This window comes from Haliotis rubra, unplaced genomic scaffold, assembly GCF_003918875.1.
Source record: "Haliotis rubra isolate DU_JTF1 unplaced genomic scaffold, ASM391887v1 Scf451, whole genome shotgun sequence".
NCBI classification, from domain to species: Eukaryota; Metazoa; Mollusca; class Gastropoda; order Lepetellida; family Haliotidae; genus Haliotis; species Haliotis rubra.
In genome coordinates, this window is record NW_025767137.1 from 269,560 (window position 1) to 293,942 (window position 24,383).

Here is a 24,383-nt window from a genome sequence, read left to right on the forward strand (position 1 = left end):
AGAATCGTGAGGTTTCAATTATTCGAAAGTAATTTTCTGCATGCATATGTACATGTGTTTGTTCTTTTAGGGTTGTTTTACTTTTTTGTATGTTTGTCCTTTGGTTTGTTATTTCTTTTGTTTGTTTTGGTATTTATTTTGATGGTTGTTAGTTTGATGTATTTTTTTTAAATTTAATATCTATATAGTTTTAAATATCTTTTTAAATATCTATATTTAAAAATGATAATTATCTGATATGTATCAATGCATTATGTAATTCGAAATATTCAGATAAAGGCAATGCAATATGTAGACATTACACTCACGAATGAGTGAGTGTGTAGGGGATGAGCGGGTTAGTGAACAAGGAAGTGATGTTTTTAACGCCGCAGTCCGGCCACATCACAATAATTTATAACGAATGATAATAAGGTGAAAAATTGGTGGAAATTAAACAGACCGGTTTAAATAGCTGGGTAAACCGCAAGTCATATTTTCCCCAACATAAACAGCTGAGTTTGAACAAGGTTCAGCTCAGGATTTAGAGTTATCTCCCTTCGATGGGCAAAACGGTGTACACAGCCGACCTTCATCGCGACTGCAGGTTTTAGCTCGCCGACTGAACAATGTCTGAGAAGGAAGACCCTGCCGTGTCACTCTTCAGGGAGTACCTGAGGATTCCAACAGTGCACCCGGATCCAGATTATAGTAATTATGATGTTTACAACTTGATTGTTATTGATGCATATTCATGTTAAAATCATAATGTGATAATTCCAAATTCCACACGTCTACTGCACTGAATCGTGTTACTGAAACTGCCGTTGGCGAATGTTGCTGTGTGTGATACAAACGGCCCGACACGACTCTCAAAAACGGTCACAAGTAAAATGTATAAATTCAAGCAAATAAAACATTTAAGATAAATGCAATAATTGAGATAGGGGCACCGAGATAGTATACTCGCGTAACCTTGATTCGTGAATATAAGGGAAGTGCGGCGGAATTCATCTTTCAAATGCATGATTTCATTTTGTATACGCACTGATTATTTTATTCATTGATTCAGCAAATTGAAAATGCCTAATGGCAATGGTGGTATTAGTGATATGGGGCTATTTATCTCAATGCTGGACAATTATATTTAGTGTACTTGCGTGTAATGCAGAGATTCGAAACTTTTTTGTCAGCGAGGCGTGGCATTGTATGTACATCAAAAGTACCGCTTCGTGACGTCAGTCGAGACTTAATTTACGAGCTAGCATAATAATTTCCGCGATCCACGAATTTAGGTTACGGTGTATGTATGTATTTATGTATGTGACAGGTTATACAGAATATACAAGTGGTATATGACTGAAACAATCCATTATTATATATCACGAACACGAGCAATGAATACAAATATTGAGTAACGAATGCAACAAGTCAGCAGCTTGTTTTCAATTATATTCAGTGATACATAAGCAAAAACATTCTGACATTTGTCTCTGTTGACCGTGTTAATTTATCACAACAACAGATCTAACCAGTGACAACATTCCTGTCAAAATAACATATAAGAATGTTGACAATCATCCTCCCTTGCTTTGATATGTTCCATTTTGCATATTTCACTTTGATAAATAACAAATAAATTCATTTAAAAAACATGAACTTGCTTGGAGCAGTGACTCTGACGACAACTGCACACACAGTGATTGAATGACTGAGTGATATGACAGTTTATAAAGTAATCTAAAATGACCTTATCAGACCCGGAAGTTCTTTGTTATAATGATGTTCTGAATCACCAGTACGAAACTCAAGCATTATATATAAGCATTATATGTCAATTTTATTGGGCATCAGTTGCAATTTGTTTTTATTTGATGTAACCAGAGTCTAGATTTTCGAAGCTCTCTTAGCACAAAGATAGTCGTAAGTTAATGTTAATGTATGGCACTTATGACTATCTTAGCGCTAAGATAGCTTCGAAAATCTAGATCCAGGTTGTTACTTAAGGTTGCAAAGCCTATGATCCTGACTGTGGTATCAGCTATTCTAGTATGAACTGTACAACCCTAAATGGGCCTCTATCCCCAACAGGGCCCCAGTGCTATTTATAGTGTAAGGGGGAATAACTCTGATTGCCCTTGTTCTAGTCAGTCGAGAGCACATGGCCACTGCCTTGCCATGCTTGTTATGTAAGCCCATCTTGAGCTAGAATAAACCCACATACTTCAGTGATAGTTGTCCTTCATATCACCACACTGACCACGTAATCCATTTTTCCAGTGTTTAGTTGCCTCTTACATCAATACCCGTGAAGGTCAGGGTTAGTCTTCCGTAACCCAGGCTTGTCGTAAGAGGCGACTAATGAGATCGGGTGGTCAGGCTCGCTGACTTGGTTGATACATGCCATCGTATCCCAATTGCGTAGATCGATGTTCATGCTGTTGATCACTGGATTGTCTGGTCGAGACTCAATTATTTACAGCCCGCTGCCATATAGCTGGAATACTGCTGAGTGCGTCGTTAAACAACAAACTAACCAACAACCAACCCTTACATTAAGGGGGCAGTAGGGTAGAATAGTGGTTAAAGTTAAAGCTCATCAAACCGAAGATCCGGGTTTCGGTTCCCCACATGAGTACAATGTGTGAAGCCCATTTCTGGTGTCCTCCACTGTGATATTGCAGGGATATTGCGAAAAGCAGCGTAAAACCATACTCACTCATACACATCAAGCATATATTCCTGGAGACGAATACTCTTAGCTGGAATGTCCGCACAAAGGTTGTTAAAGAATAAAAAAATTCAAAATCTGGGGGATACAAGTATTCATAGCACAGAATGTTGTTCATATGTTATAAACTTTTCCTGATGTTGAATATTTATGATCTATATAGTTATTCATTGATTAATGAATTTAAATGTAAAGTGGGGATTCAGGGCATCGAGATATTCCCCGCACAGCATTATTTAAATTGAATGTGGTTCACCTGATGTTGAATATTCATGAACTGTTTCTTATTCATTGAGTAAGGGGCAGTGTGGTAGCCTAATGGTGAAAGCGACCGCTCGTCACACCGAAGACCCGGGTTCGATTCCCCACATGAGTACAATGTGTGATGCCCATTTCTAGTGTCACCCGCCATGATATTGCTGGAAGATTGCTAAAAGAGGCGTAAAACCAAATTCACTCACTCACTCACTATTGAGTAAGGAACTCGAGGAGTGGGTCTCCTGATGCCATAGATCTGCTTAAATGAAAAGTATAGATGCAATTTTTGACATCTTGACCACTGGGATTAAAGGTCATTTTTTCAGGCATGATGATACATCAAAATTCTTGTGCACCATGATACAAGGACTAGGATACAATACAATACAGAGTACACCCTTATCCAATAAAACCAGTGATACAAATGTCATAAATGGGCTTGGATAATAGAAACTGAGGTTGAGGACTTGGCGAACTTGGACAACCCTCAGGGACAATGTGATGACATCACTATAGGTTTATGAAATGAGATAACAATGTACAGGCATACCAAGTACAAGTTTGCCTCATACTGAATGGGTATGTGAAGATTGTTCTTACTTTTAGTCATTTTGATTGATAGACTGTAAGCTTGGGGGCAAAAGTATTATAAAGGATATTTCATAGCTCTGATTTTATTTTGTGCAGGTAAAGCCATAGACTTCATCTCCAGACTTGCTGATGATGTTGGACTGGAGTTCACAGCTACTGAGGTGGGTGTGTCAATTCATCTATCTCTTAACTGTACCTTTAGCATACATCTTTATGTTGGTAAAATTGTGTTGTAATAATTGTGATAATGGACTGTTGTACAGTGCCTGTATGTATGTGGATGCTCAAAGTACTAAGACATTATTACCCCAGTTAAACCAAGCTGCCTGTGAGGCTCTAGAAGGTTAACAGTCATAGGACTTGTCCCACTGGGTACCCATTCACTGCTGGGTGAACAGTAGTGTTGGGAATTGGTTAAAATCTCATAATTGGTTCATTACAACGATCAGTCATCGAAAATAAGTGCTTAGCGTCATTTAACAACCATAACCAGGAAAATTTGATAAAGCACAGAGAAATAGACAAAAATATGTAGTTCTTTGGGTTTTTTTGCAAATTGCATAAAATGCATTTCTAAATGATGACTAGTATGTTAGGGACATAAATTTCCTGGAGCCTTTAAAATAAATTCAATCATGACATGGATCAAGCCTGTAGTGCTTATGAAATGTAAATTTAATGACAGACAAAACTAACCTTGTATTAAATATTGTTTATGTAAAGAAATGTTCCTAAATCGTTTGTGTTCGATTATGAGAAAACATGATCAATTGCTTGGTCGTTTAGTCACTATGACCAATCATCAATTATTTCAATTAATTGGACCACCACTAGTGAACAGAGTAATTATTTGTAAATTTTTAGCAACTCACTTGCCTTAAGTGAGACCATGTGTGTCATATCTTTTTAATGCGTTTGTTTCTTGCTGTATTTCAGACTGCCCCAAAGAATATTTTTGCAGTGATGTCATGGGTTGGAACAAACCCATCCCTCCCATCACTTGGTCTCTACTCTCACATAGATGTGGTGCCTGTTTTTCCAGTAAGTATAAACATTAAAATGTACAACATTTAAAATACTTAAGAAGTAAATGACAGCATCCATTGTTGAAGGATGCCATTACAATCAAAAATGAAATCATACAGGTTGTTGAGCTGTTTTAGTGAGTTGGATTTTAGGCTTATTTTTGGCAATATTGTAACATTGTTTGGTTATGTTAGAAAAAACTTACAGTCCTTGAGGGCCTAAAATTCAACCTAATAAATCCCACAAGGCCTAATTACAGTTTGCCCACATGGCATAATTAATGGGAGTAATTGGAAGTGGAACAAGAGTGGGAGAGCCACTGATCAGTGGACGGGGGATCACTCTGTTAGGGGGTTAGTTTAGTAATGAGACTTGTCTACTGTGAAAACATTAAGGTTGGATAGATGAAAGCACTTACTGTTAATCTTAATAAGATTAGACCCTATTATTACTGGAGGAGTATTTACAAGAAGTGTATATTATTCAGTTTCCTTCTCCAACTAATATGAGAAGGAAGAAACTTGCTATAGATTAGGCCTATTATTACTGGAAGAGTATTTACATGAAATGTATTATATTATTCAGTTTCCTTCTCCAACTAACATGGGAAGGAAGAAACTTGCTATAGATTAGACCTATTATTACTGGAGGAATATTTACAAGAAGTGTATATTTTTCACAAATTAATGTCAGATACCTTCCCAATGCTCGTGATGGCAGATTTGCATACTATGCAGGACATAAGTTTATAGCCAACCGACAGGTAGATGACATCTGCTAATGGACATGTACAGTGCCACACTGTAAAGGATCTATTCACACACAAGATGATCGCAGCCTACTGAAGATTGGATCTGGACACAACCATGAAGCACCACCCTACATCTTCAACATGGGCGACTTCAAGAGAACACTCCCGGACCAGGCAAGAACTGAGACCACCCCATCCCAACCATTTTATGGCGATAAAGTTACTGCATTAAGAAAGATTCCTGGCGTCTTCCCTTTGGATGGATTCAGGCACATTCCAGTCCTTCCTTCCGTCAAGACAGCTATGTATAGAGAGGCAAGAGACTCGTCCCAATCTACCCAAGACAAGACAGGCTATCCAGCTGGATGGAAGTGGAAAGCTACAGGTGCAGGAGAAGACTCCCTCATCGCAGATCATGGGGCCGTGGACCCAATTCTCATCTTTGCTATCCCACTTACTTGGTGTTTTGGGAACAGTGAATAAAAATAAACATTAACTATATTACTTTGTCACCTGTGATAATATGCTAAATGATACAGATTTCGTTGTGATAACATAATACATGATAATATGTTGTTATGATTCCTGTGGTCAATCCACCTTATCCAATAAAACCAGTGATACAAATGTCATAAATGGGCTTGGATAATAGAAACTGAGGTTGAGGACTTGGCAAACTTGGACAACCCTCAGGGACAATGTGATGACATCACTATAGGTTTATGAAATGAGATAACAATGTACAGGCATACCAAGTACAAGTTTGCCTCATACTGAATGGGTATGTGAAGATTGTTCTTACTTTGAGTCATTTTGATTGATAGACTGTAAGCTTGGGGCAAAAAGTATTATAAAGGATATTTCATAGCTCTGATTTTATTTTGTGCAGGTAAAGCCATAGACTTCATCTCCAGACTTGCTGATGATGTTGGACTGGAGTTCACAGCTACTGAGGTGGGTGTGTCAATTCATCTATCTCTTAACTGTACCTTTAGCATACATCTGTATGTTGGTAAAATTGTGTTGTAATAATTGTGATAATGGACTTTTGTACAGTGCCTGTATGTATGTGGATGCTCAAAGTACAAAGACATTATTACCCCAGTTAAAATCAAGCTGCCTGTGAGGCTCTAGAAGGTTAACAGTCATAGGACTTGTCCCACTGGGTACCCATTCACTGCTGGGTGAACAGTAGTGTTGGGAATTGGTTAAAATCTCATAATTGGTTCATTACAACCATCAGTCATCGAAAATAAGTGCTTAAGCGTCATTTAACAAATTTAACCAGGAAAATTTGATAAAGCACAGAGAAATAGACAAAATATGTAGTTCTTTGGGTTTTTTGCAAATTGCATAAAATGCATTTCTAAATGATGACTAGTATGTTAGGGACATAAATTTCCTGGAGCCTTTAAAATAAATTCAATCATGACATGGATCGAGCCTGTAGTGCTTATGAAATGTAAATTTAATGACAGACAAAACTAACCTTGTGTTAAATATTGTTTATGTAAAGAAATGTTCCTAAATCGTTTGTGTTCGATTATGAGAAAACATGATCAATTGCTTGGTCGTTTAGTCACTATGACCAATCATCAATTATTTCAAATTAATTGGACCACCACTAGTGAACAGAGTAATTATTGAAAAAATTTAGCAACTCACTTGCCTTAAGTGAGACCATGTGTGTCATATCTTTTTATTGCTTTTGTTTCTTGCTGTATTTCAGACTGCCCCAAAGAATATTTTTGCAGTGATGTCATGGGTTGGAACAAACCCATCCCTCCCATCACTTGGTCTCTACTCTCACATAGATGTGGTGCCTGTTTTTCCAGTAAGTATAAACATTAAAATGTACAACATTTAAAATACTTAAGAAGTAAATGACAGCATCCATTGTTGAAGGATGCCATTACAATCAAAAATGAAATCATACAGGTTGTTGAGCTGTTTTAGTGAGTTGGATTTTAGGCTTATTTTGGCAATATTCCAGCAATATCATGGCAGAGAAACACCAGAAATGGGATTCACACATTGTACCCATGTAGGGAATCAAATCCAGATCTTTTGCATGACAAGCAAACGCTTTAACCGCTAAACTACCACACCACCTTAACTGTTCAACTCTATTGCGATAGTATCCAACTATATTGCTATAGTATCCAACTCTATTGCGATAGTATCCAACTCTATTACGATAGTATCCAACTCTATTGCGTTAGTATCCAACTCTATTGGTTAGTATCCAACTCTATTGCGTTAGTATCCAACTCTATTGCGATAGTATCCAACTCTATTGTATCCAACTCTATTGCGATAGTATCCAGTATCCAACTCCCTATTATGATAGTATCCAACTCTATTAAACGTAGTATTATCCAACTCTATTAGCGATAGTATCCAACTCTATTGCGATAGTATCCAACTCTATTAGATAGTATCCAACTCTATTAGATAGTATCCAACTCTATTATGCGTATAACTCCTTGCTATAGTATCCAACTCTATTGCGTATATCCAACTCTATTGCGTATCCAACTCTATTGCTATAGTATCCAACTCTATTAGTATCCAACTCTATTAGTATCCAACTCTATTGCTATAGTATCGATAGTATCCAACTCTATTAGTTAGTATCCAACTCTATTGCGATAGTATCCAACTCTATTATAGTATCCAACTCTATTATGATAGTATCCAACTCTATTGCTATAGTATCCAACTCTGCTATAGTATCCAACTCTATTAGCTATCAACTCTATTAGCGATAGTATCCAACTCTATTAGTATCCAACTCTATCCCAACTCTATTGCGATAGTATCCAACTCTATTGCTATAGTATCCAACTCTATTGCTATAGTATCCAACTCTATTAGCGATAGTATCCAACTCTATTAGCGATAGTATCCAACTCTATTGCTATATTATCCATATCCAACTCTATTGCTATAGTATCCAACTCTATTGCGATAGTATCCAACTCTATTGCTATAGTATCCAACTCTATTGCTATAGTATCCAACTCTATTGCTATAGTATCCAACTCTATTGCTATAGTATCCAACTCTATTGCTATAGTATCCAACTCTATTGCGATAGTATCCAACTCTATTGCGATAGTATCCAACTCTATTGCTATAGTATCCAACTCTATTGCGATAGTATCCCTATTGCGATAGTATCCAACTCTATTGCGATAGTATCCAACTCTATTGCGTTAGTATCCAACTCTATTGTATCCAACTCTGTTGCGATAGTATCCAACTCTATTGCGATAGTATCCAACTCTGTTGCGATAGTATCCAACTCTATTGCGATAGTATCCAACTCTATTGCGATAGTATCAAACTCTGTTGCGATAGTATCCAACACTGTTGAAATAGTACTGAGATAGTAAGTATTGCCAAATTGTAAACCGACTTCAGGGCTTGCAGAATGTGGCTATGTTCATCCCAGCTGTTGCTCACACCAATAGGAAGTTATCCTGACATGAAGTTGTCAAATTCTTGTAACCAACACTCACAGTTTTTGAATTTTGGATATTTTCTATTGCCAATGTATAAACTTATTGCAACTAATAAAACCATGGATTATTATGCTGTCAACAATGCTATTGGCATTCCTTAATTTGTATTTATACAGGACAATCATCTGGAAACAACTGTGAGGATAGTTGCAGCCATAGTTCTATATCTGTTACACTCCTAACAGGATGATATAGGATGGTGGAAAATAAAAACTTTTGTAGGTTTTGTTAATTTGCGTCACGTTTTCACAATTACGTTTAAATTGATTTGAGGTATGGATATAGCAACATCTGGTTCAAGTTCCAAATGAAATTTGCAATTAACTACTTAAAACACTCCATACAGCCTGTAAAATACATTATATTTGTCTGCAAATATTATGTAATTGTTTTCACTTCTCACTAATGTCAGGGATTTACCTCGAGTCCTGTACATGAGATTCCCTGGGACTCATATTCTTAATTTTCAGGGGTCCTGGACTATGAAATGGGGGTCCCAGACACTCAAATATTATCATTAATACCATGTTGTGATATTGTTGTAATTCAGTTTCAGTATGGTATTTTGTATCATGATCATGACATTGTTACAGTAATTAAATTGCAAAAGATAACATAACCCAGGCTGTAGCAGACACCAGGATAACTTATTGTTACTTGATTGAAATTTTTACAAAAAGTATTTGGACTTTTTCTGCTCCCAGTGAATGCGCTAATAAATTTTGTTGCGTCCGTTGTCAATTTTTATGTGTATAGGACGCAGAAATTCGCGTCCCATAAACCCTGTAATACAAAATGCATGGAATTAGTAGGTTTGCTTACTGTTATGACTGGTTTATACTTCTATATGTAACAAAGGCAGGCTATAAATTGGCAAATGTTAGCCCTTTAGAATTAACATATATATTTTTGGTAAGTTTAAGCTAAAATTATGTTAAATCAGGTACCTCATAAAAAAAAAGGTAATTTATCAATCTAGTTAAAAGCCAACAGACGCTTGGGTTACATATCTCTTATAGTCATAACTAGTTGTCTTAGCTAGCATCACAATATATGACGTCACAGAATGACATCAGATGCCTTCGTCATCTACGCCATTTTGTAGAAGAATATTAAAACATGATGTGATCAACTAAACAAGTTTTATACTATTTCAGGTGTGTAATCAATTGAAACACCAGACATATTTCCCTTGAAGCCCCCCTAGATCATATTTACATGAATATTTAATTTGTATAAACACTAGGAATGCCATAAATGTACATGTTTCAAATCAACAGTTGGCGCAAACTTTCTAAAATCTATCCTTAGTAACATCGATCGATGTTCCGCTGTCTAAGCTGTGTTTATCAGTTAAAGTTCATTGTGATACATGTAATGGAAGTAATCACTTCCTGATGTTGTTTTAAGAAATGTTAGGTTTAGAATTAGGAATTAAGCCTTGTAGTAGATATGACAAGGCATTTTCATTAACCGGAAGTAGATTGGTCAGGGTCAAAGGTTACATGCATATGACCGGAACTGATTATGCTCAACGTTAGAATGTCAGATGTGTCAATATGTGTACAATAAACACGGTAAGACCTTGTAATTACTTAATGCCTACTGAAGAATTGTTCTTACACAGAATACTCTAGTACAGTAATTATAAATTAATAGGGCGGTGGGGTAGCCTAGTGGTTAAAGCGTTGGCTCGTCACGCCGAAGGCCCGGGTTCGATTTCCCACATGGGCACAATGTGTTAAGCCCATTTCTGGTGTCCCCAGCCGTGATATTGCTGGAATATTGCTAAAAGCGGCGTAAACCTAAACTCAGTCAGTATAAATTAATACCAAGAATTGTGTAGTGATAGCTTATTGTCAGTGAAACTATTTTAACTTGGAATTTAGGTATCAGGCAATTGTGTATAAATTTGTTCCTAAATAGTTATCATAGTTCGTAATTTGATATTATTGTTACATTACTGTTACATCATTGGCTAGCACATGTATTGGTAGACAATAGCTCATAGCAGTATGATGCACATCTAGATATTGTGACAAGCCCTAGAGTAAGAGATTGGAATTATTATACAACCATATGATTGAAACTCTGTGATGATTGTATTAATGTTCATTGAACCAAGGGAGGCAATTCTATCATGTGTATCTACTATAGTTATTAAACCAAGGGAGGTTACTCCATGAGGTTTCTGTAGTTAGGTTAGGTAATCCCAAGCTACACCTTGTGCTGTTTTGTTTACTTGTTCTTGTCAGATGCCTTCGTCATCTACGCCATTTTGTAGAAGAATATTACAACATGATGTGATCAACTAGACAGGTTTTATACTAGTTCAGTCACCCCTGTCCATGGGTACAACACAAACAGCATGAAGCAGATATTGTATTGTCCTGATTATACATCTGTCTGTACTTGTGTCCCTGTTGGGAACAGATATATTTTTATTTCTCAGAGGAGTTTAAACTTTTTTGATTAGGAGATAAACATACTGTATTTTCAATTTAGAGCTGGGTTCATTGTACAGGTGACAAGTCTAAATAGAATTTGAAATGATTCAGATTAACCATTTTAATATATGGTGCTTATTGTGATTTGAAATATCTGATTGAGAAGTCAGAATTGCTGTTTTTCTAAAAAGTCAGCCATTATCATCAGAGGTGTTTATTGTTATTTGAAATGTCCGATTGAGAAATCAAAATTGTTTTTTACCAATTGTCATGTTTTATTCAGAAGTGCTTATTTGTGATTTGAAAAGTCTGACTGAGAAATCAAAATTGGTTTTTACCAGAATGTCATCTGTAGGGGGCTTTTCAGTTTTGATGTTTCCCCATTGCAGCTCATATGAACTGGGGGTGGTCTGGTAACCAAGTGGTTAAAGCATCCGCTTGTCACAGGTTCGTTTCCCCACATGGGTGCCATGTGTGAAGCCCATTTCTGGTGTCCCCCACTGTGATATTACTGGAATATTGCTGATAATTCTATGCTCACACACTCACTCACTCCTATGAACTGACAGTGTTTGATATTTCAGGAACACTGGAAGGTACCCCCGTTCAGTGCAGAGAAGATGGAGAATGGGGATATTTATGCCAGAGGAAGCCAGGTGCCTGCTACTTCTTATTTAATTGTAACAAAGGATAGAACAAATAAGTCTATGTACCATAAACACTCAGACTATTAAAAGGAAGAGGATTTACTGCTGTTTTCAAAAAGGATTATAATACATTTATTACACCTTAGTCAAGTCAACTTGAGTTGATGCTTGTGAGTGAGTCAGTCAGTCAGTTTAGTTTTACGCCGCACTCAGCAATATTCCAACTATATGGCGTTGGTCTGTAAATAATCGATTCTGGACCAGACAATCCAGTGACCAACAGCATGAGCATCAATATGCACAGTTGGGAACCGATGACATGTGCCAACCAAGTCAGTGAGACTGACCACCCGATCCCGTTAGTCGCCTCCTATGACAAGCATGGGTTACTGAAGATCCGTATCGTAACACGGGCCTTCACGGGTTTGATGCTTGTAAACAATACATCGGTTTATCATGAATTCCAAACTAAGTGCCCTTGTTTTAAATTTGGTAAACGCTTACCTTAGGATCTCTTTAAAAAATATTTTTTCATAAATTATTGCAAATTTAATAGTAAAATTTCATTCAGTGCAATAATGATAATTTAAACAAACATCTTGTTCAAAATTAGGATCTCTTTAAAGTCATTTTGTCCTAAATTACTGAAAATTTCATAGTAAAATTGCATTCAAAACAATAATGTCATAAGAGCCTATTCCTCAATGTGGGGCTGTCTGTCACTGAAGTACAAGTCACTACTACAGAGGAGTCACGTTAGTGAGCACCGCAGCAGCAGAAAGGGGGAATGATTTAATTCCTATTTTAGAATTTGTACTACCACTTGCCGCAGACTTAAGGCCAGGCGTCAGCCTATGAACAAGTCTAGATATATTCCTGTGGTAACAATAAAATATATACCAATAATATGAAGTTTGGAAGAGAGTTTTTATTCGTACTATGATTATGAAATGGGTTGTGTAGTTGTTGATAGCTGCTTCCAGAAGTCTGGAATTATGTATCTGTACCCCATCCTCTCTGCCCTTGGTAAAAGAGATGAATTCGGTTTTTGACCTGTTCCCATCCCATCCCTGCCATAAACTGAAAACTGTTTAATGTTTTTCCAAAACTTTGCATGAAACTATAAATGTACAATGAACATTGTAGAATCTCTCTACTGAGCATAACTGTTAATTACGTGTAAATCTATGTGGAAAATACAATGTATCATGACTATCATCTAAACTGCTATTAAAGGCCTGATATCTTACTTGCCATGGATAGTCAATATGGCATCAGGTGTAATTAATTCAATATACTAGTATTTATCACTTTGATTGTGTTTCGTATTTATACAGTAACAACCGACCTGATGTAAAACAAAACGAGGAGACAGAGAGGGGAAGTACACAATGTGGTAACATGTGTGACAGCTTGGCAAGCTGTTGGAATAGAGCATGGTGTTTATAATAGATATTTAGATGAGATTGCTATGTTGAATATTGCACGGTCACAGTTATGAATTATTTATCCTCAGGGCTTAATTTAGCTATAAAAACATGCACCAGTGCGACCTGGTAGTGAAGAATGGAACCAAATTTGCATCTCCATGCACTTGGCAGGGCTCGATTTAACTATAAAAACATGCGCCAGTGTGACCTGCTATTGAAGAACGGAACCTGAAATTTATATCTACATGCACTAGGGAATGACAAGACATTCCAAGTTTGTGTCTGACTAACCCTTACTTGTCGGCACAATGAACACTTCTCTTATTTACATACAACATCCCTTATCTCTCTGTTATAATATGTGTTCTTTGTGTTGCTTTCTTGGCCTTGATGTCATCAAAGTTTGGGTACTTCAAGATTATGAGCAAATGTTGTTATTACAGTAATACAACATTGGCAGCAAAGCCACTCATGTTTCAATATTGATAAAGATATGGTACATGGTGCAACCTGGTTTTGTCTGGTGTAACCTTGTGTCTGGTTGCACCTGGTGCAAGTTAAATTAAGGTCCTTAAATCAAGTATGGGTCAAGTGAATTCCTGGTGAAATTTACACTTTGGAAGATGGTAATACTTTGATTGCACTAATAAAATCTCAAATCTCTGTTTGTAGGGTGAACCATCATTATTTCATATTTTTATATTTTTCAGGATATGAAGTGTGTTGGTATACAGTAAGTAGTTTGATCATCTCAAATTTCATTAATGGCAAAAATATTATTTTTGTACTAAATACTCAAATTCTACATCAGTGTTATTATTGTTGTATTTTTACTTAACTTGCTCTATTATTTTTAACAAATGATAACATTTTCAACATGTTCTGGAAACACAAGTTTTGTTTGGGTGAGTTACCTGCCCTTGACATAAATCTTTTCAATCTGTACAGGAAGCGGGGCTGTGGGGTAGCCTGGTGGTTAAAAGCGTTCACTCGTCACACCGAAGACCTGGGTTCGATTCCCCACATGGGTACACTGTGTGAAACCCCAATTATGGTGTCCTGCCGTGATATTGCTGGAATATTGCTGAAAGCAGCATAAAATCAAACTCACTCACTCAGTCATTCACTGTACAGGAAACAGGTTTCATGCCACTTGTCTGTGAGCTGAGTTGCCAAAAATAAGTTAAGTGCCCGCAGTGCTACTGTTGAACCCATTCAACTGGTGAATAGCATAGGCTCACTGTGAACATACTGGGATTATGATGGTGATTTCCAAGGTGCACATCCAAGGGCGGACAACTCAGTTATTGGAATTGGCAATAGTGTGTAGGGCTCCAAGCTGAGATTAGTGTTGGGTTATTTTCCAGATACGTTGAGGCGATTAGAAGATTGAAAAAGGAGGGAAAGAGACTCTTACGTACCATTCATGTGATTTTCGGCCCAGGTGAATATTTTCAGTATATGTATATCTGTCTCAGTTCAAATTCATTTGGTTAGAATTTCATTACAGCTGAGAATATAAATCTAATTTCTTACTTTGGTATCAAAATAGTCAGGACACTGCCACTTTGCAAGAAGTTTCTATATCACATTGCAATTGTTGAGTCTCTGCTAGCAATTAATCGATGGTAGAAACAAAAAACTATCGATGCATGTATGTGTGACTAGCAATAGTTTAGTAATTGACTTCCATTGATAAATGCGCAGCGCAAAATACAGGGTGTTTAGTTGACTTGCAGCTTCATTGAGTTTATGTTTTAACTGTTTATTTCATCTGGGTTTCAAGTTTCTTGTCACTCATTAAAAGAGACGGAAACTACTTCAACTTGTTTTTATTTAATATTAACTATACCTTCATTTGGGAAATGACTTCAAATGATACAATTCAAGGAGAAAAAAACTATTGCAATAGTGGATCGCAATAGACTATCGCTATCGCAATAGTTGTTTCCCCCTCAATAGTCACCCCTACTGTGTAAGTGTAATACTATTACAGGATTAAACCAAACTCACTCTCCAATAGTAAAACCATGTGACATTACTGGATCTATTTCAGATGAAGAAACTGGTGGGGAACTTGGCATGAAAGTATTTATGAAGCTCCCTGAATCTAAAAAACTTAACCTGGGATTTTGCCTTGATGAAGGTAGGACCAAGAAAGCTGATTATGAAATGTTATCTTTGAAATTTCAAGTTCAGAAACATTTCATTGGGGGTGTAGCCTTCCATCTCTGTGTTAACAGTGACACCATGTTAAACTGACGAGGTTGGATTGTTGTGGTTATTTCAGATTATTTGATATAATACTTACCCGTATATGATATTATAATAAGTTGGACACTGCTCCAGCCTTGGTTGTCATGTAAAACCTTACATATTTACAAATGAAGTTAGTTGACAGCTGATTGCTAATTCCGGCTCTGTATACGAGACAAATACACACAGTAATATTAATCCCTGCATATAGTACAAGACCTAGCAAAAACAAATTAGAACTGAAAGGGTAAATATTTTTGTCTTGTGTCGTCTAATTGCAAATTTGACGTCTATCCTAACAAAGTCGTCTTGTCTTATTTGTTCATGCGAAGCGACATGATGTCGTTTTCTTGTGCCCCTGGAAAAATGTTTGACGAAAGTGTAACCTGTAACCTGTACAGTTTGTCGAGAAACATACAGGTATATGTACAGAAAACACTAGGTCCATTTTCGGTCATATTTTAGTTTTGGAAATATTCACAATGAAAGAATGTTAGCACTGAATGCATAGGATTTGACAGGCAAATTTATGGTGATTTTTTAGCCTCTCAAGTTTATGAAGACAATCATGGTTTGTGTTGTGATGATCCAGATCTTGTAGTTTCATTGTTGCAGGTATTGCCAACCCTGGACCAGAGTTTAAGGTCTTCTATGCAGAACGATCATGCTGGTGTAAGTAGGACATCATCCTCACCACACAGGGGTTTATTCCAACTATTAACCCTGGTATTCCTCTATGGGGAAAATACATCTATACCATTCAGGGTGCACCATCAAAGAATTACGGGGTCAAATCACATTCATCTCATATTCCTACAAACACCCTTTAAGTTTTAATGATCAGGTAAAATGGTATATTGTTCATTTTTGGATGTAACATATTTAAAGTGAAAATTTTAACACACCTGGCATATTAGGAGTATAAGGAGACTCAATTAACTAATGTCCATGTGAAATAATTCAGTGAAAAAAGTGTACATGAAATCTGTAATGACTGGGATATATAGGGAAACATGTGATCAGAACATCATAATTCATTCTGTAACAAGAGGATTCTGGTCCAGATTGTGAAGGTCAGGTATTGTGTTCCAGGGGTCAAGTTCAGATGTGCAGGAAATCCTGGTCATGGCTCATCTTTTATACAAGATTCAGCTGCCGAGAAACTTGTGAGTTTTTCTCTGTCCTCAGTTTTCAGCTTGCCTAACAGGCAAGTGACGTGAAAAAAACTGTTCTAATTTTGTTGCGAATTTTAAACACTGACCCATTTTAACCCCTGGCAGATTTTGTGTTAATTTGTGATTCTGCCTGACATTTTTAATAGTCTGCTGTATGCTTTTTTCAAAAGTTATTTTTATTATATTTTTTAAGTATGGCCTAAAATTTACAAAGTACTGGTACTATTTTGAATTTACTCGAAGAGTCACAATATGGCTGAAATAATGCCGATGTGACTTTAAATTTTATCTCACTCACTTTAACTCGAAGATCAAGGGAGCTAATTTTATAGCACATTGTCGAATGTCCATCTCAGGTTTGGCAGTCACTTACATCCACCACATCTACCCTGAAACCGTAAGGCAAATGTGTCTACAGTAAACTGATGAGAGGGTTTAACTTCCTGATGGAAAACACACAATGTTGCAAGAGTTATGAATGTGACGCTCACCTGCTCTCACCCACTCACTCACTCACTGACTCACTTCCTTTCACCCACTTATTCTGTCACACACTCACTATTTTCAGACGAGGATACTTAACATAGCAATGGACTTCCGGAACAAACAAGAACAAAGGTCTGTGTCACGCTATGATCTGTACAATCATGTTATGTTTTTCCGTACTTGGGCTGAAAATAGTTCTGAAATCAGAATTAGGCAACATTAATTTGAATAGTAGAGTTACAAACACTTTACACATACAGTTGCATTGTCCCCAAGTACCAGTAGATGAAGACTATCACAAAATGTATTCCCAAGTTTCTGTTTCTTTAAATACACCATAAACATAGCCTACCAAACACCAATGCTTCGTTTTAGTAACATCTGATGACATTGAATGTACCCAGATGCCTTGGACAGATTGTCTTGAAAGACAAAAACTTCTCCCTGAATTTAAGTACAGTTTGAACTCTAACTATTGATGACCGCCTCCGTGGTGTAGTGGTTAGAGCATCCGCCCAAAGAGCGGAAGGTCGCGGGTTCGATCGCCGACCGCGTCATACCAAAATACGTTAAAATATGGTACTTGTTGGTCCCTGCCTTGCGCTCGGCATTAATGGGTACAACAAGGACTGGTCGGCTCGGAGTCAGTATAATGTGTCTGAGTGGGGTATTCATGCTTCACTGTGGCATGGTATCTCAGTGGGCTAGCACTATAAAACCAGCTTAAGTCTGGGCTAGTACAAGCAGCCGCACATGTCCATCGTCATATGAGCGAAATATTCTCAAGCACGACGTTAAACCCAATTTCACCTCACCTCACCTAACTATTGATATATTGTGGGTTTGTATTATCCTTCACAACTTTCCTGGTCTAGGATCAATAAAAAGATGTGCGAGGAGGTAACTATAGACTTTCGGACTCCTTCGGTACTTCAGCTTGTCACAGACCAGTGTATCCATGAAGATCCATGTTAGAATTGGTCTCCGGCAACCCATGCTTGTCGTAAGAGGCGACTAACGGGATCGGATGGTCAGGGTCACTGAGTTGGTTGACACATGTAATCGTATCCCAGTTGCTTAGCTGGATGCTCATGCTGTTGAGCACTGGATTGTCTGGTCCAAACTGAATTATTTATAGACTGCTGCCATATAGCTGGAATTTTGCCTAGTGTAGTGTTAAACAACACACACAGATCAGTGGATCACTAACCATCGGAAGTTGCGGTGGCTGAGCAGGTTAGACGGCTGACTTTGTGTGCTGGCGATCAGGTGCCTGACTCTGAGGGTGTGGGTTCGAATCCCAGATGGGACTCAACCCAAAAAGTACTAGAATCTGTACTTTACTAAGAAAGTGTAATCCCAAATATAACACATGTTACATCTGACCACTTTCTAAATGGCATTGTGTAATCACAATTATTTAAGGTTGAACTCGGACCCAAGTTTGACCATCGGGGATGTGACCACTCTGAATCTCACCATCATTAAGGTCAGTAGACTTGGTACCCTATATAGATGTATTCCATGTGGTACCCAGTCGGTAAAGTCTTGTCTGTAGTATATCACCTGAATGGTATCTGGGTGTCACCCATGAAGGTCCGGGTTAGAATGTACCTTCTGAAACTCATGCTTGTCGTATGAGGCGACTAACAGGATCGTGTGGTCAGGCTCGCTGGCTTGGTTGACACATGTCATCGGTTCCCAATTGTGCAGATCGATACTCATGCTGTTGATCACTGGATTGTCTGGTCCAGACCAGTGTTCAAAATGGTTTCCAAATGTTTCTAGCCATTCGGGCTCACTATGCCAGAAAGTTACTAGCCCATAAAATAATTCACAAGCCCGAAATTTGAATGTAGAAACGGGTTTCATCATAAAGCTGCTGATATGATGAACATTTTATTAGGCCATAATATTGCATGATTTAAAAGTGTATCATAGCTTAACAAGTTGGAGATAGTGATATATTTACAAAATGACCCCCTGAAAAGTCACTAGCCAGTCAGGCCAGTGACTGTGAAGATTTACGGTCCCAACTGGATTTTTACTAGCCACTGGCCCACTACCCAGTGGCTATTTTGAACACTGGTACAGACCGCGCCATATAGCTGAAATATTGCTGAGTGCGGCGTAAAACTCAACTCACTCACTCACTGGGTGTCAAGGTGAAATACAAGATGTCTACCAGAATGGTATCTAGGTGCCTTGGTAAAACAGCACCAACCAGAATGGTATCTAGGTGTCTTGGCAGAACAGCATAAACCAGAATGGTATCTAGGTGTCTTGGTAGAACTACACCAACCAGAATGGTATCTAGGTGTCTTGGTAGAACAGCACCAACCGGAATGGTATCTAGGTGTCTTGGTAGAACAGCACCAACCAGAATGGTATCTAGGTGTCTTGGCCTAACCGCACCAACCAGAATGGTATCTAGGTGTCTTGGTAGAACAGCACCAACCAGAATGGTAATGGTATCTAGGTGTCTTGGCCTAACCGCACCAACCAGAATGGTATCTAGGTGTCTTGGTAGAACAGCACCAACCAGAATTGTATATTGACATCCCTGTAGAATGGCAGAAACCAGAATCGACCAGAATGGTATTTTGTGAAAACAGTATCTACTCGGTAGGTTGCCCATAAGGATGGTGTCAAGAAAGGAGGATTTATAGGAAGACCGGCAATGATACATTGATGCATGTGTGTTGTTCTATGTCCAGGGAGGTGTACAGTACAACGTAGTGCCTGCAGAGCTGTTTGCATGTAAGTCACCATCTTGAATGTTTGATGGAAAAGTTGGAAGATGTTTAACTGACTTGATTAAGTAACAGTAACTTATTACATGAAACGCCTATCTATATCTACAAATGGACCGTATGAAACTAGACACATGTATTTAACAATAAATCAATAGGAGACATCACAAGGGGTAATGGTTAATGCAATATTTGACATGTCTAAACTTATGCATATAAAATCATATTTCATGTACTAGTTTTGTTTCAGGTTTTGACATTCGTACACCTCCTCACGTGGATCTGACAGAGTTTGAGAAGGAGTTGTGGCGATGGTGTCGGGAGGCGGGAGATGACGTAACTCTGGAGTTTGACCAGGTTAGTGTGTGGACACCCTGTAGAGGAGCCTACAATTCAGTGTGTACAATCAGGAGCTCCTAGTCCTTACAGGGACAGAATTCATAATGGTGATGTGTAAATAAACAGTGTCTCAGGAGTGAATGTCGGGACTGTATGTCAAACAGGCTGTTTCTACCATGGATGTTTCCAACAATAGACATTGTACTCACATGCAACTTGTCATAAATACACAGGAAAAACTGATTGACCAAATATGTTCATGTACATTGTCTGCTGAATACAAGACATTCCTCCATCACCTGCGAATGTATCTAGGTGTGTTTCAGTGTGGCAACTTCCTGAATCAAGGGAGATAACTGACTATAAATGCCAAGTTTCCCCCCTTGCCAAACGGGGATGGAATTATGGAGTTATATTTTGGCTGGACTTACAGGTCCATTCATTGTCCAATCAAAATCTCGTAACAAAATCGACATCCACATCATAAAGAACAAAATCGACATCCACATCATAAAGCAGGGATGGAAATAACTTTCAAATTGCTAGTGTACTCCGGTACAGTGGCTAATGTAAAATCACTTGCCCTGATAATGTTTTCACTATACCGGCCGTTTTCTTGTTGATTTTTGAAATAAATAACATTATTAACATTGGAAAGTCAACTGGACACCGGTACAGCGTGATATACAAATTTGCTTGCCCGACAGATAAAAACACTGGACTCGGACGTCGGGCAATGGGTTATTTCCACCCCCTGTAAAGAATATGTCCACTGCCATTGAGTTTTCGGTAACAGTGTTACCATCAACTATTCATCAACAGATATTTTTAATATCTATCTGCATCCCATGAAGAGACTGATGAATCTCAGATACCCTCCCATAGACCTCTGAATGCTGTGAATACCTAAAGGGTGTTACCAGCCTCGTATTACCAGCTAATTTAGCCATGCTCAGTTCAGAGACAGATACAAGACAAATGACAGATCAAATTACATCACTCGAGTGCTACGATTACTTTTGCAATGTGCTACAAGCTTGCATCCATCAATCACACATATTGCCTCACCGTCAGGCATCACACAAATTTCATTCATGCAATGACTTATAATTTATCCACAACTTCATTTCATTATCTGACACAAAAAGACACTTCCACATTACCCAGCTAAGTTGTCATATGTATTCATGGGAGATAAATGATATATGAAAAGCAACCTGGGAAATATTTGTGAGTTTTGAAAGGGTTGCTTTTCAATTGCTGACATTTGTTTTCAGAAAAGTGACTCTCCACACAAAGTCCCTATCGATTCCAGCAACCCCTGGTGGACGGCCTTCATGTCAGCCTGCAAGTCTCTGTGAGTTACAATGGAACCGGCTGTGGGGTAGCCTTGTGGTTTCAGCTTTTGCTAGTCACGCCAAAGACCTGGGTTCGATTCCCCACATGGGTACAATGTGTGAAGCTGGTATCTGATATTGCTGGAATCTTGCTAAAAGTGGAGTAAATACAACCTCTCAACTTATATTATATGTTGGAAGTTACTGTTAGAAATGCTTGACCGTCTCTGCACTGTCAGTTCATGACACTCACAATCGTTATTAGGGTTCCTGACGTCCATACCTTCACATTACCTTGAGAAGTGTAGGAGGACATGTGAAGGTGGAGAATAAGGAGTGATGAGGTAGCCTGACTGACTGAGTTTGGTTTTATGCCACTTTTAGCAATATTCCAGCAACATCACGGCGGGGGACACCAGAAATGGGCCTCACACGTTGTACCCATGTGGGGAATCGAACCCGGGTCTTCAGCGTGACAAGTCAACGCTTTAACCACTAGACTACCCCACGGCCCCTGATGAAGTAGAGAGTACACAGGTGTTACTGCTTATAGTTACACGAAATAATACTATTCTCCTTGACCTGTTGTGTTAGTACAAACTCTCGACTAATGTTGCTAGAATCTCAGAGGAGGTTTGGGTTGGTTGGTTGGTTTGCTGGTTTGTTGTTTAATGCTGCTGTCGGCAATATTCCAGCTATAATGCAGCATTCAGTAAGTAATCCAGTCTGGACCAGACAATCCAGTGATCAACAGCCTGAGCATCGACCTACGCAATGACATGTGTTAACCAAGACAGAGAGGCTGACCACCCAATCCCGTAAGTAGACTCTTACAACAAGCATGGGTTGCTGAAGACCAATTCTAACCCGGATATTCACAGGTCGGGGAAGATAGGACGTCTGGCAGGAGGATGAACTTTATCCACGTTTCAACAGTCTGAGGCAATGGACACAGAACAAAATAAGCCAGTGCTTCATCAAGCAGTAACAGGACTTTTGTGATTCCAGTACGCAATATGTGTTGTTGCCCGTGCACCACGCTACCAAACTGTGACACCTATCCTCCAAACTCTTCACTGGCTTCCTGTATCAAGCAGAATTCAATACAAACTTCTTCTTCTTCTTCTTACACACAGCTGCATCTATGAAAACATGTTTTCTCAATATCTTAAAAGCATCATTCATCTCCATGTTCCAAGCCGATTGCTCCGCTCAGCAAACTCCTTACTGCTTACACAGCCTCACGTCAAAACAGCCATGGGATCAAGAGCGTTCTCTGCTGCAGCCCCCTATCTCTGGAACATTCTACCACTCGCCCTAAAAGAAATAGAATCTGCTGACGCTTTCAAAACTGCCCTCAAAACTCATCTGTTCAAACTCTCTTTTCCATAGACATTGTCTACAATCTTTTCTCTTTATAACGCCATTGAGCAATATATTTTGGAAATAGGCGCTCTATAAATCAATTATTATTATTATGCTGAGAAAACCATGTACTCCTATGCTTGTAGTAGCCAGATAGTCTTACACCACAAAGCTTTCTGCATTGTGCACTAGATGACGTCACTGGGGATGTCATGATGTCACTTCTGGTTATTCTGACATCAAAGAGGTTCTTCACTGTTTAACAGATGGTATTTACTTGTGTATTTTCCAGATCAGCGGAGGTGAAGACTGAGATTTTCCCTGGTGGCACCGACAGTCGTTTCTTGAGGAAGGTTTGTGTTCATTAGATTGATTATCATAGCTGGGTATCATTGGACAAAGTGATTTTAGCGCTAAGGTGATCATAAACCTCATACCTTAACATAGAACTCTGACAGTCTTATCGCTAAGGTTGTTTATAACAATGCACAAAGGTGTTTTATAGAAAATCTCAACTTTGTGTCACTCAATAACAAATTTGTAAATACAGTCAACGTCAGTAATTGTTGAGATATTTCATATCAGGTATGGTTCTTTAAAAACTTGTCTCTTCTTTCCAGAGTGGCATCCCCTCAATAGGATTCTCCCCCATAAATCACACACCCGTCCTGCTGCACGACCACAATGAGTTCCTCAATGAGAAGATCTTCCTGCGTGGCATTGATATCTACTATGAGATCATTCCCGCCCTCGCCAATGTCTCAGACTCGTACAAGGTGACAATGTAACAGATGTCACTAGAACTACCACCTGCGTACAAGAAAGGTTTTGAATCAAGCATCAACAGGGCAGCACACTCATATTTCATCAAATTATATTTCCAGTAAATAATTTCCCCAATTTTAATCAACACACTCATGTTTAATACAATATGAACAATATTGTTTTGAATATATTTACTGTTTTATATCTTATACCATGTTTTTTTATTTCTTCACAATTACCTCCCTTGCATGCTTAATTTAATAAACAATGTCTTTCCACAGTAAATGGGCACTGAAGTTATTAGGGATGAAACTAGGTCAAGCGATATGTCGCTTGAAATGAACCGTCATGTAGGTGTTGTCTCACTCTCTTTATTGCAGTAAAGTTTCCAAGAAAGGTCATGTATTTCAACTTAAAAATTTTAATGGCCCAACAGAATTTTAAGCACATTTCACGAAAAAGTGAAGGTCATTAGTTAGATGTAATTGGCGAAAATTGTTTATCCTTAAAACTATACTCC

The 24,383-nt window shown here is 38.2% G+C and overlaps 2 protein-coding genes across 4 annotated transcripts in view; one reads left to right on the plus strand and one right to left on the minus strand.

Annotated features, from left to right (window-relative positions):
• Positions 1-24,383, minus strand: part of LOC124289901 (orexin receptor type 2-like) — a 141,399-nt gene that overhangs the window by 13,825 nt on the left and 103,191 nt on the right. The gene's annotated exons all lie outside the window — the stretch shown is intronic.
• Positions 553-24,358, plus strand: LOC124289905 (aminoacylase-1-like). Its single transcript, XM_046726580.1, has 16 exons — positions 553-690; positions 3,656-3,720; positions 4,496-4,600; positions 11,895-11,966; positions 14,098-14,120; positions 14,755-14,831; positions 15,444-15,533; positions 16,259-16,315; positions 16,736-16,809; positions 17,387-17,436; positions 18,730-18,793; positions 20,022-20,064; positions 20,308-20,414; positions 21,674-21,753; positions 23,391-23,451; positions 23,719-24,358. The coding sequence occupies exons 1-16, from the start codon at positions 609-611 to the stop codon at positions 23,884-23,886; spliced, it is 1,218 nt and encodes a 405-aa protein (XP_046582536.1). The 5' UTR covers positions 553-608; the 3' UTR covers positions 23,887-24,358.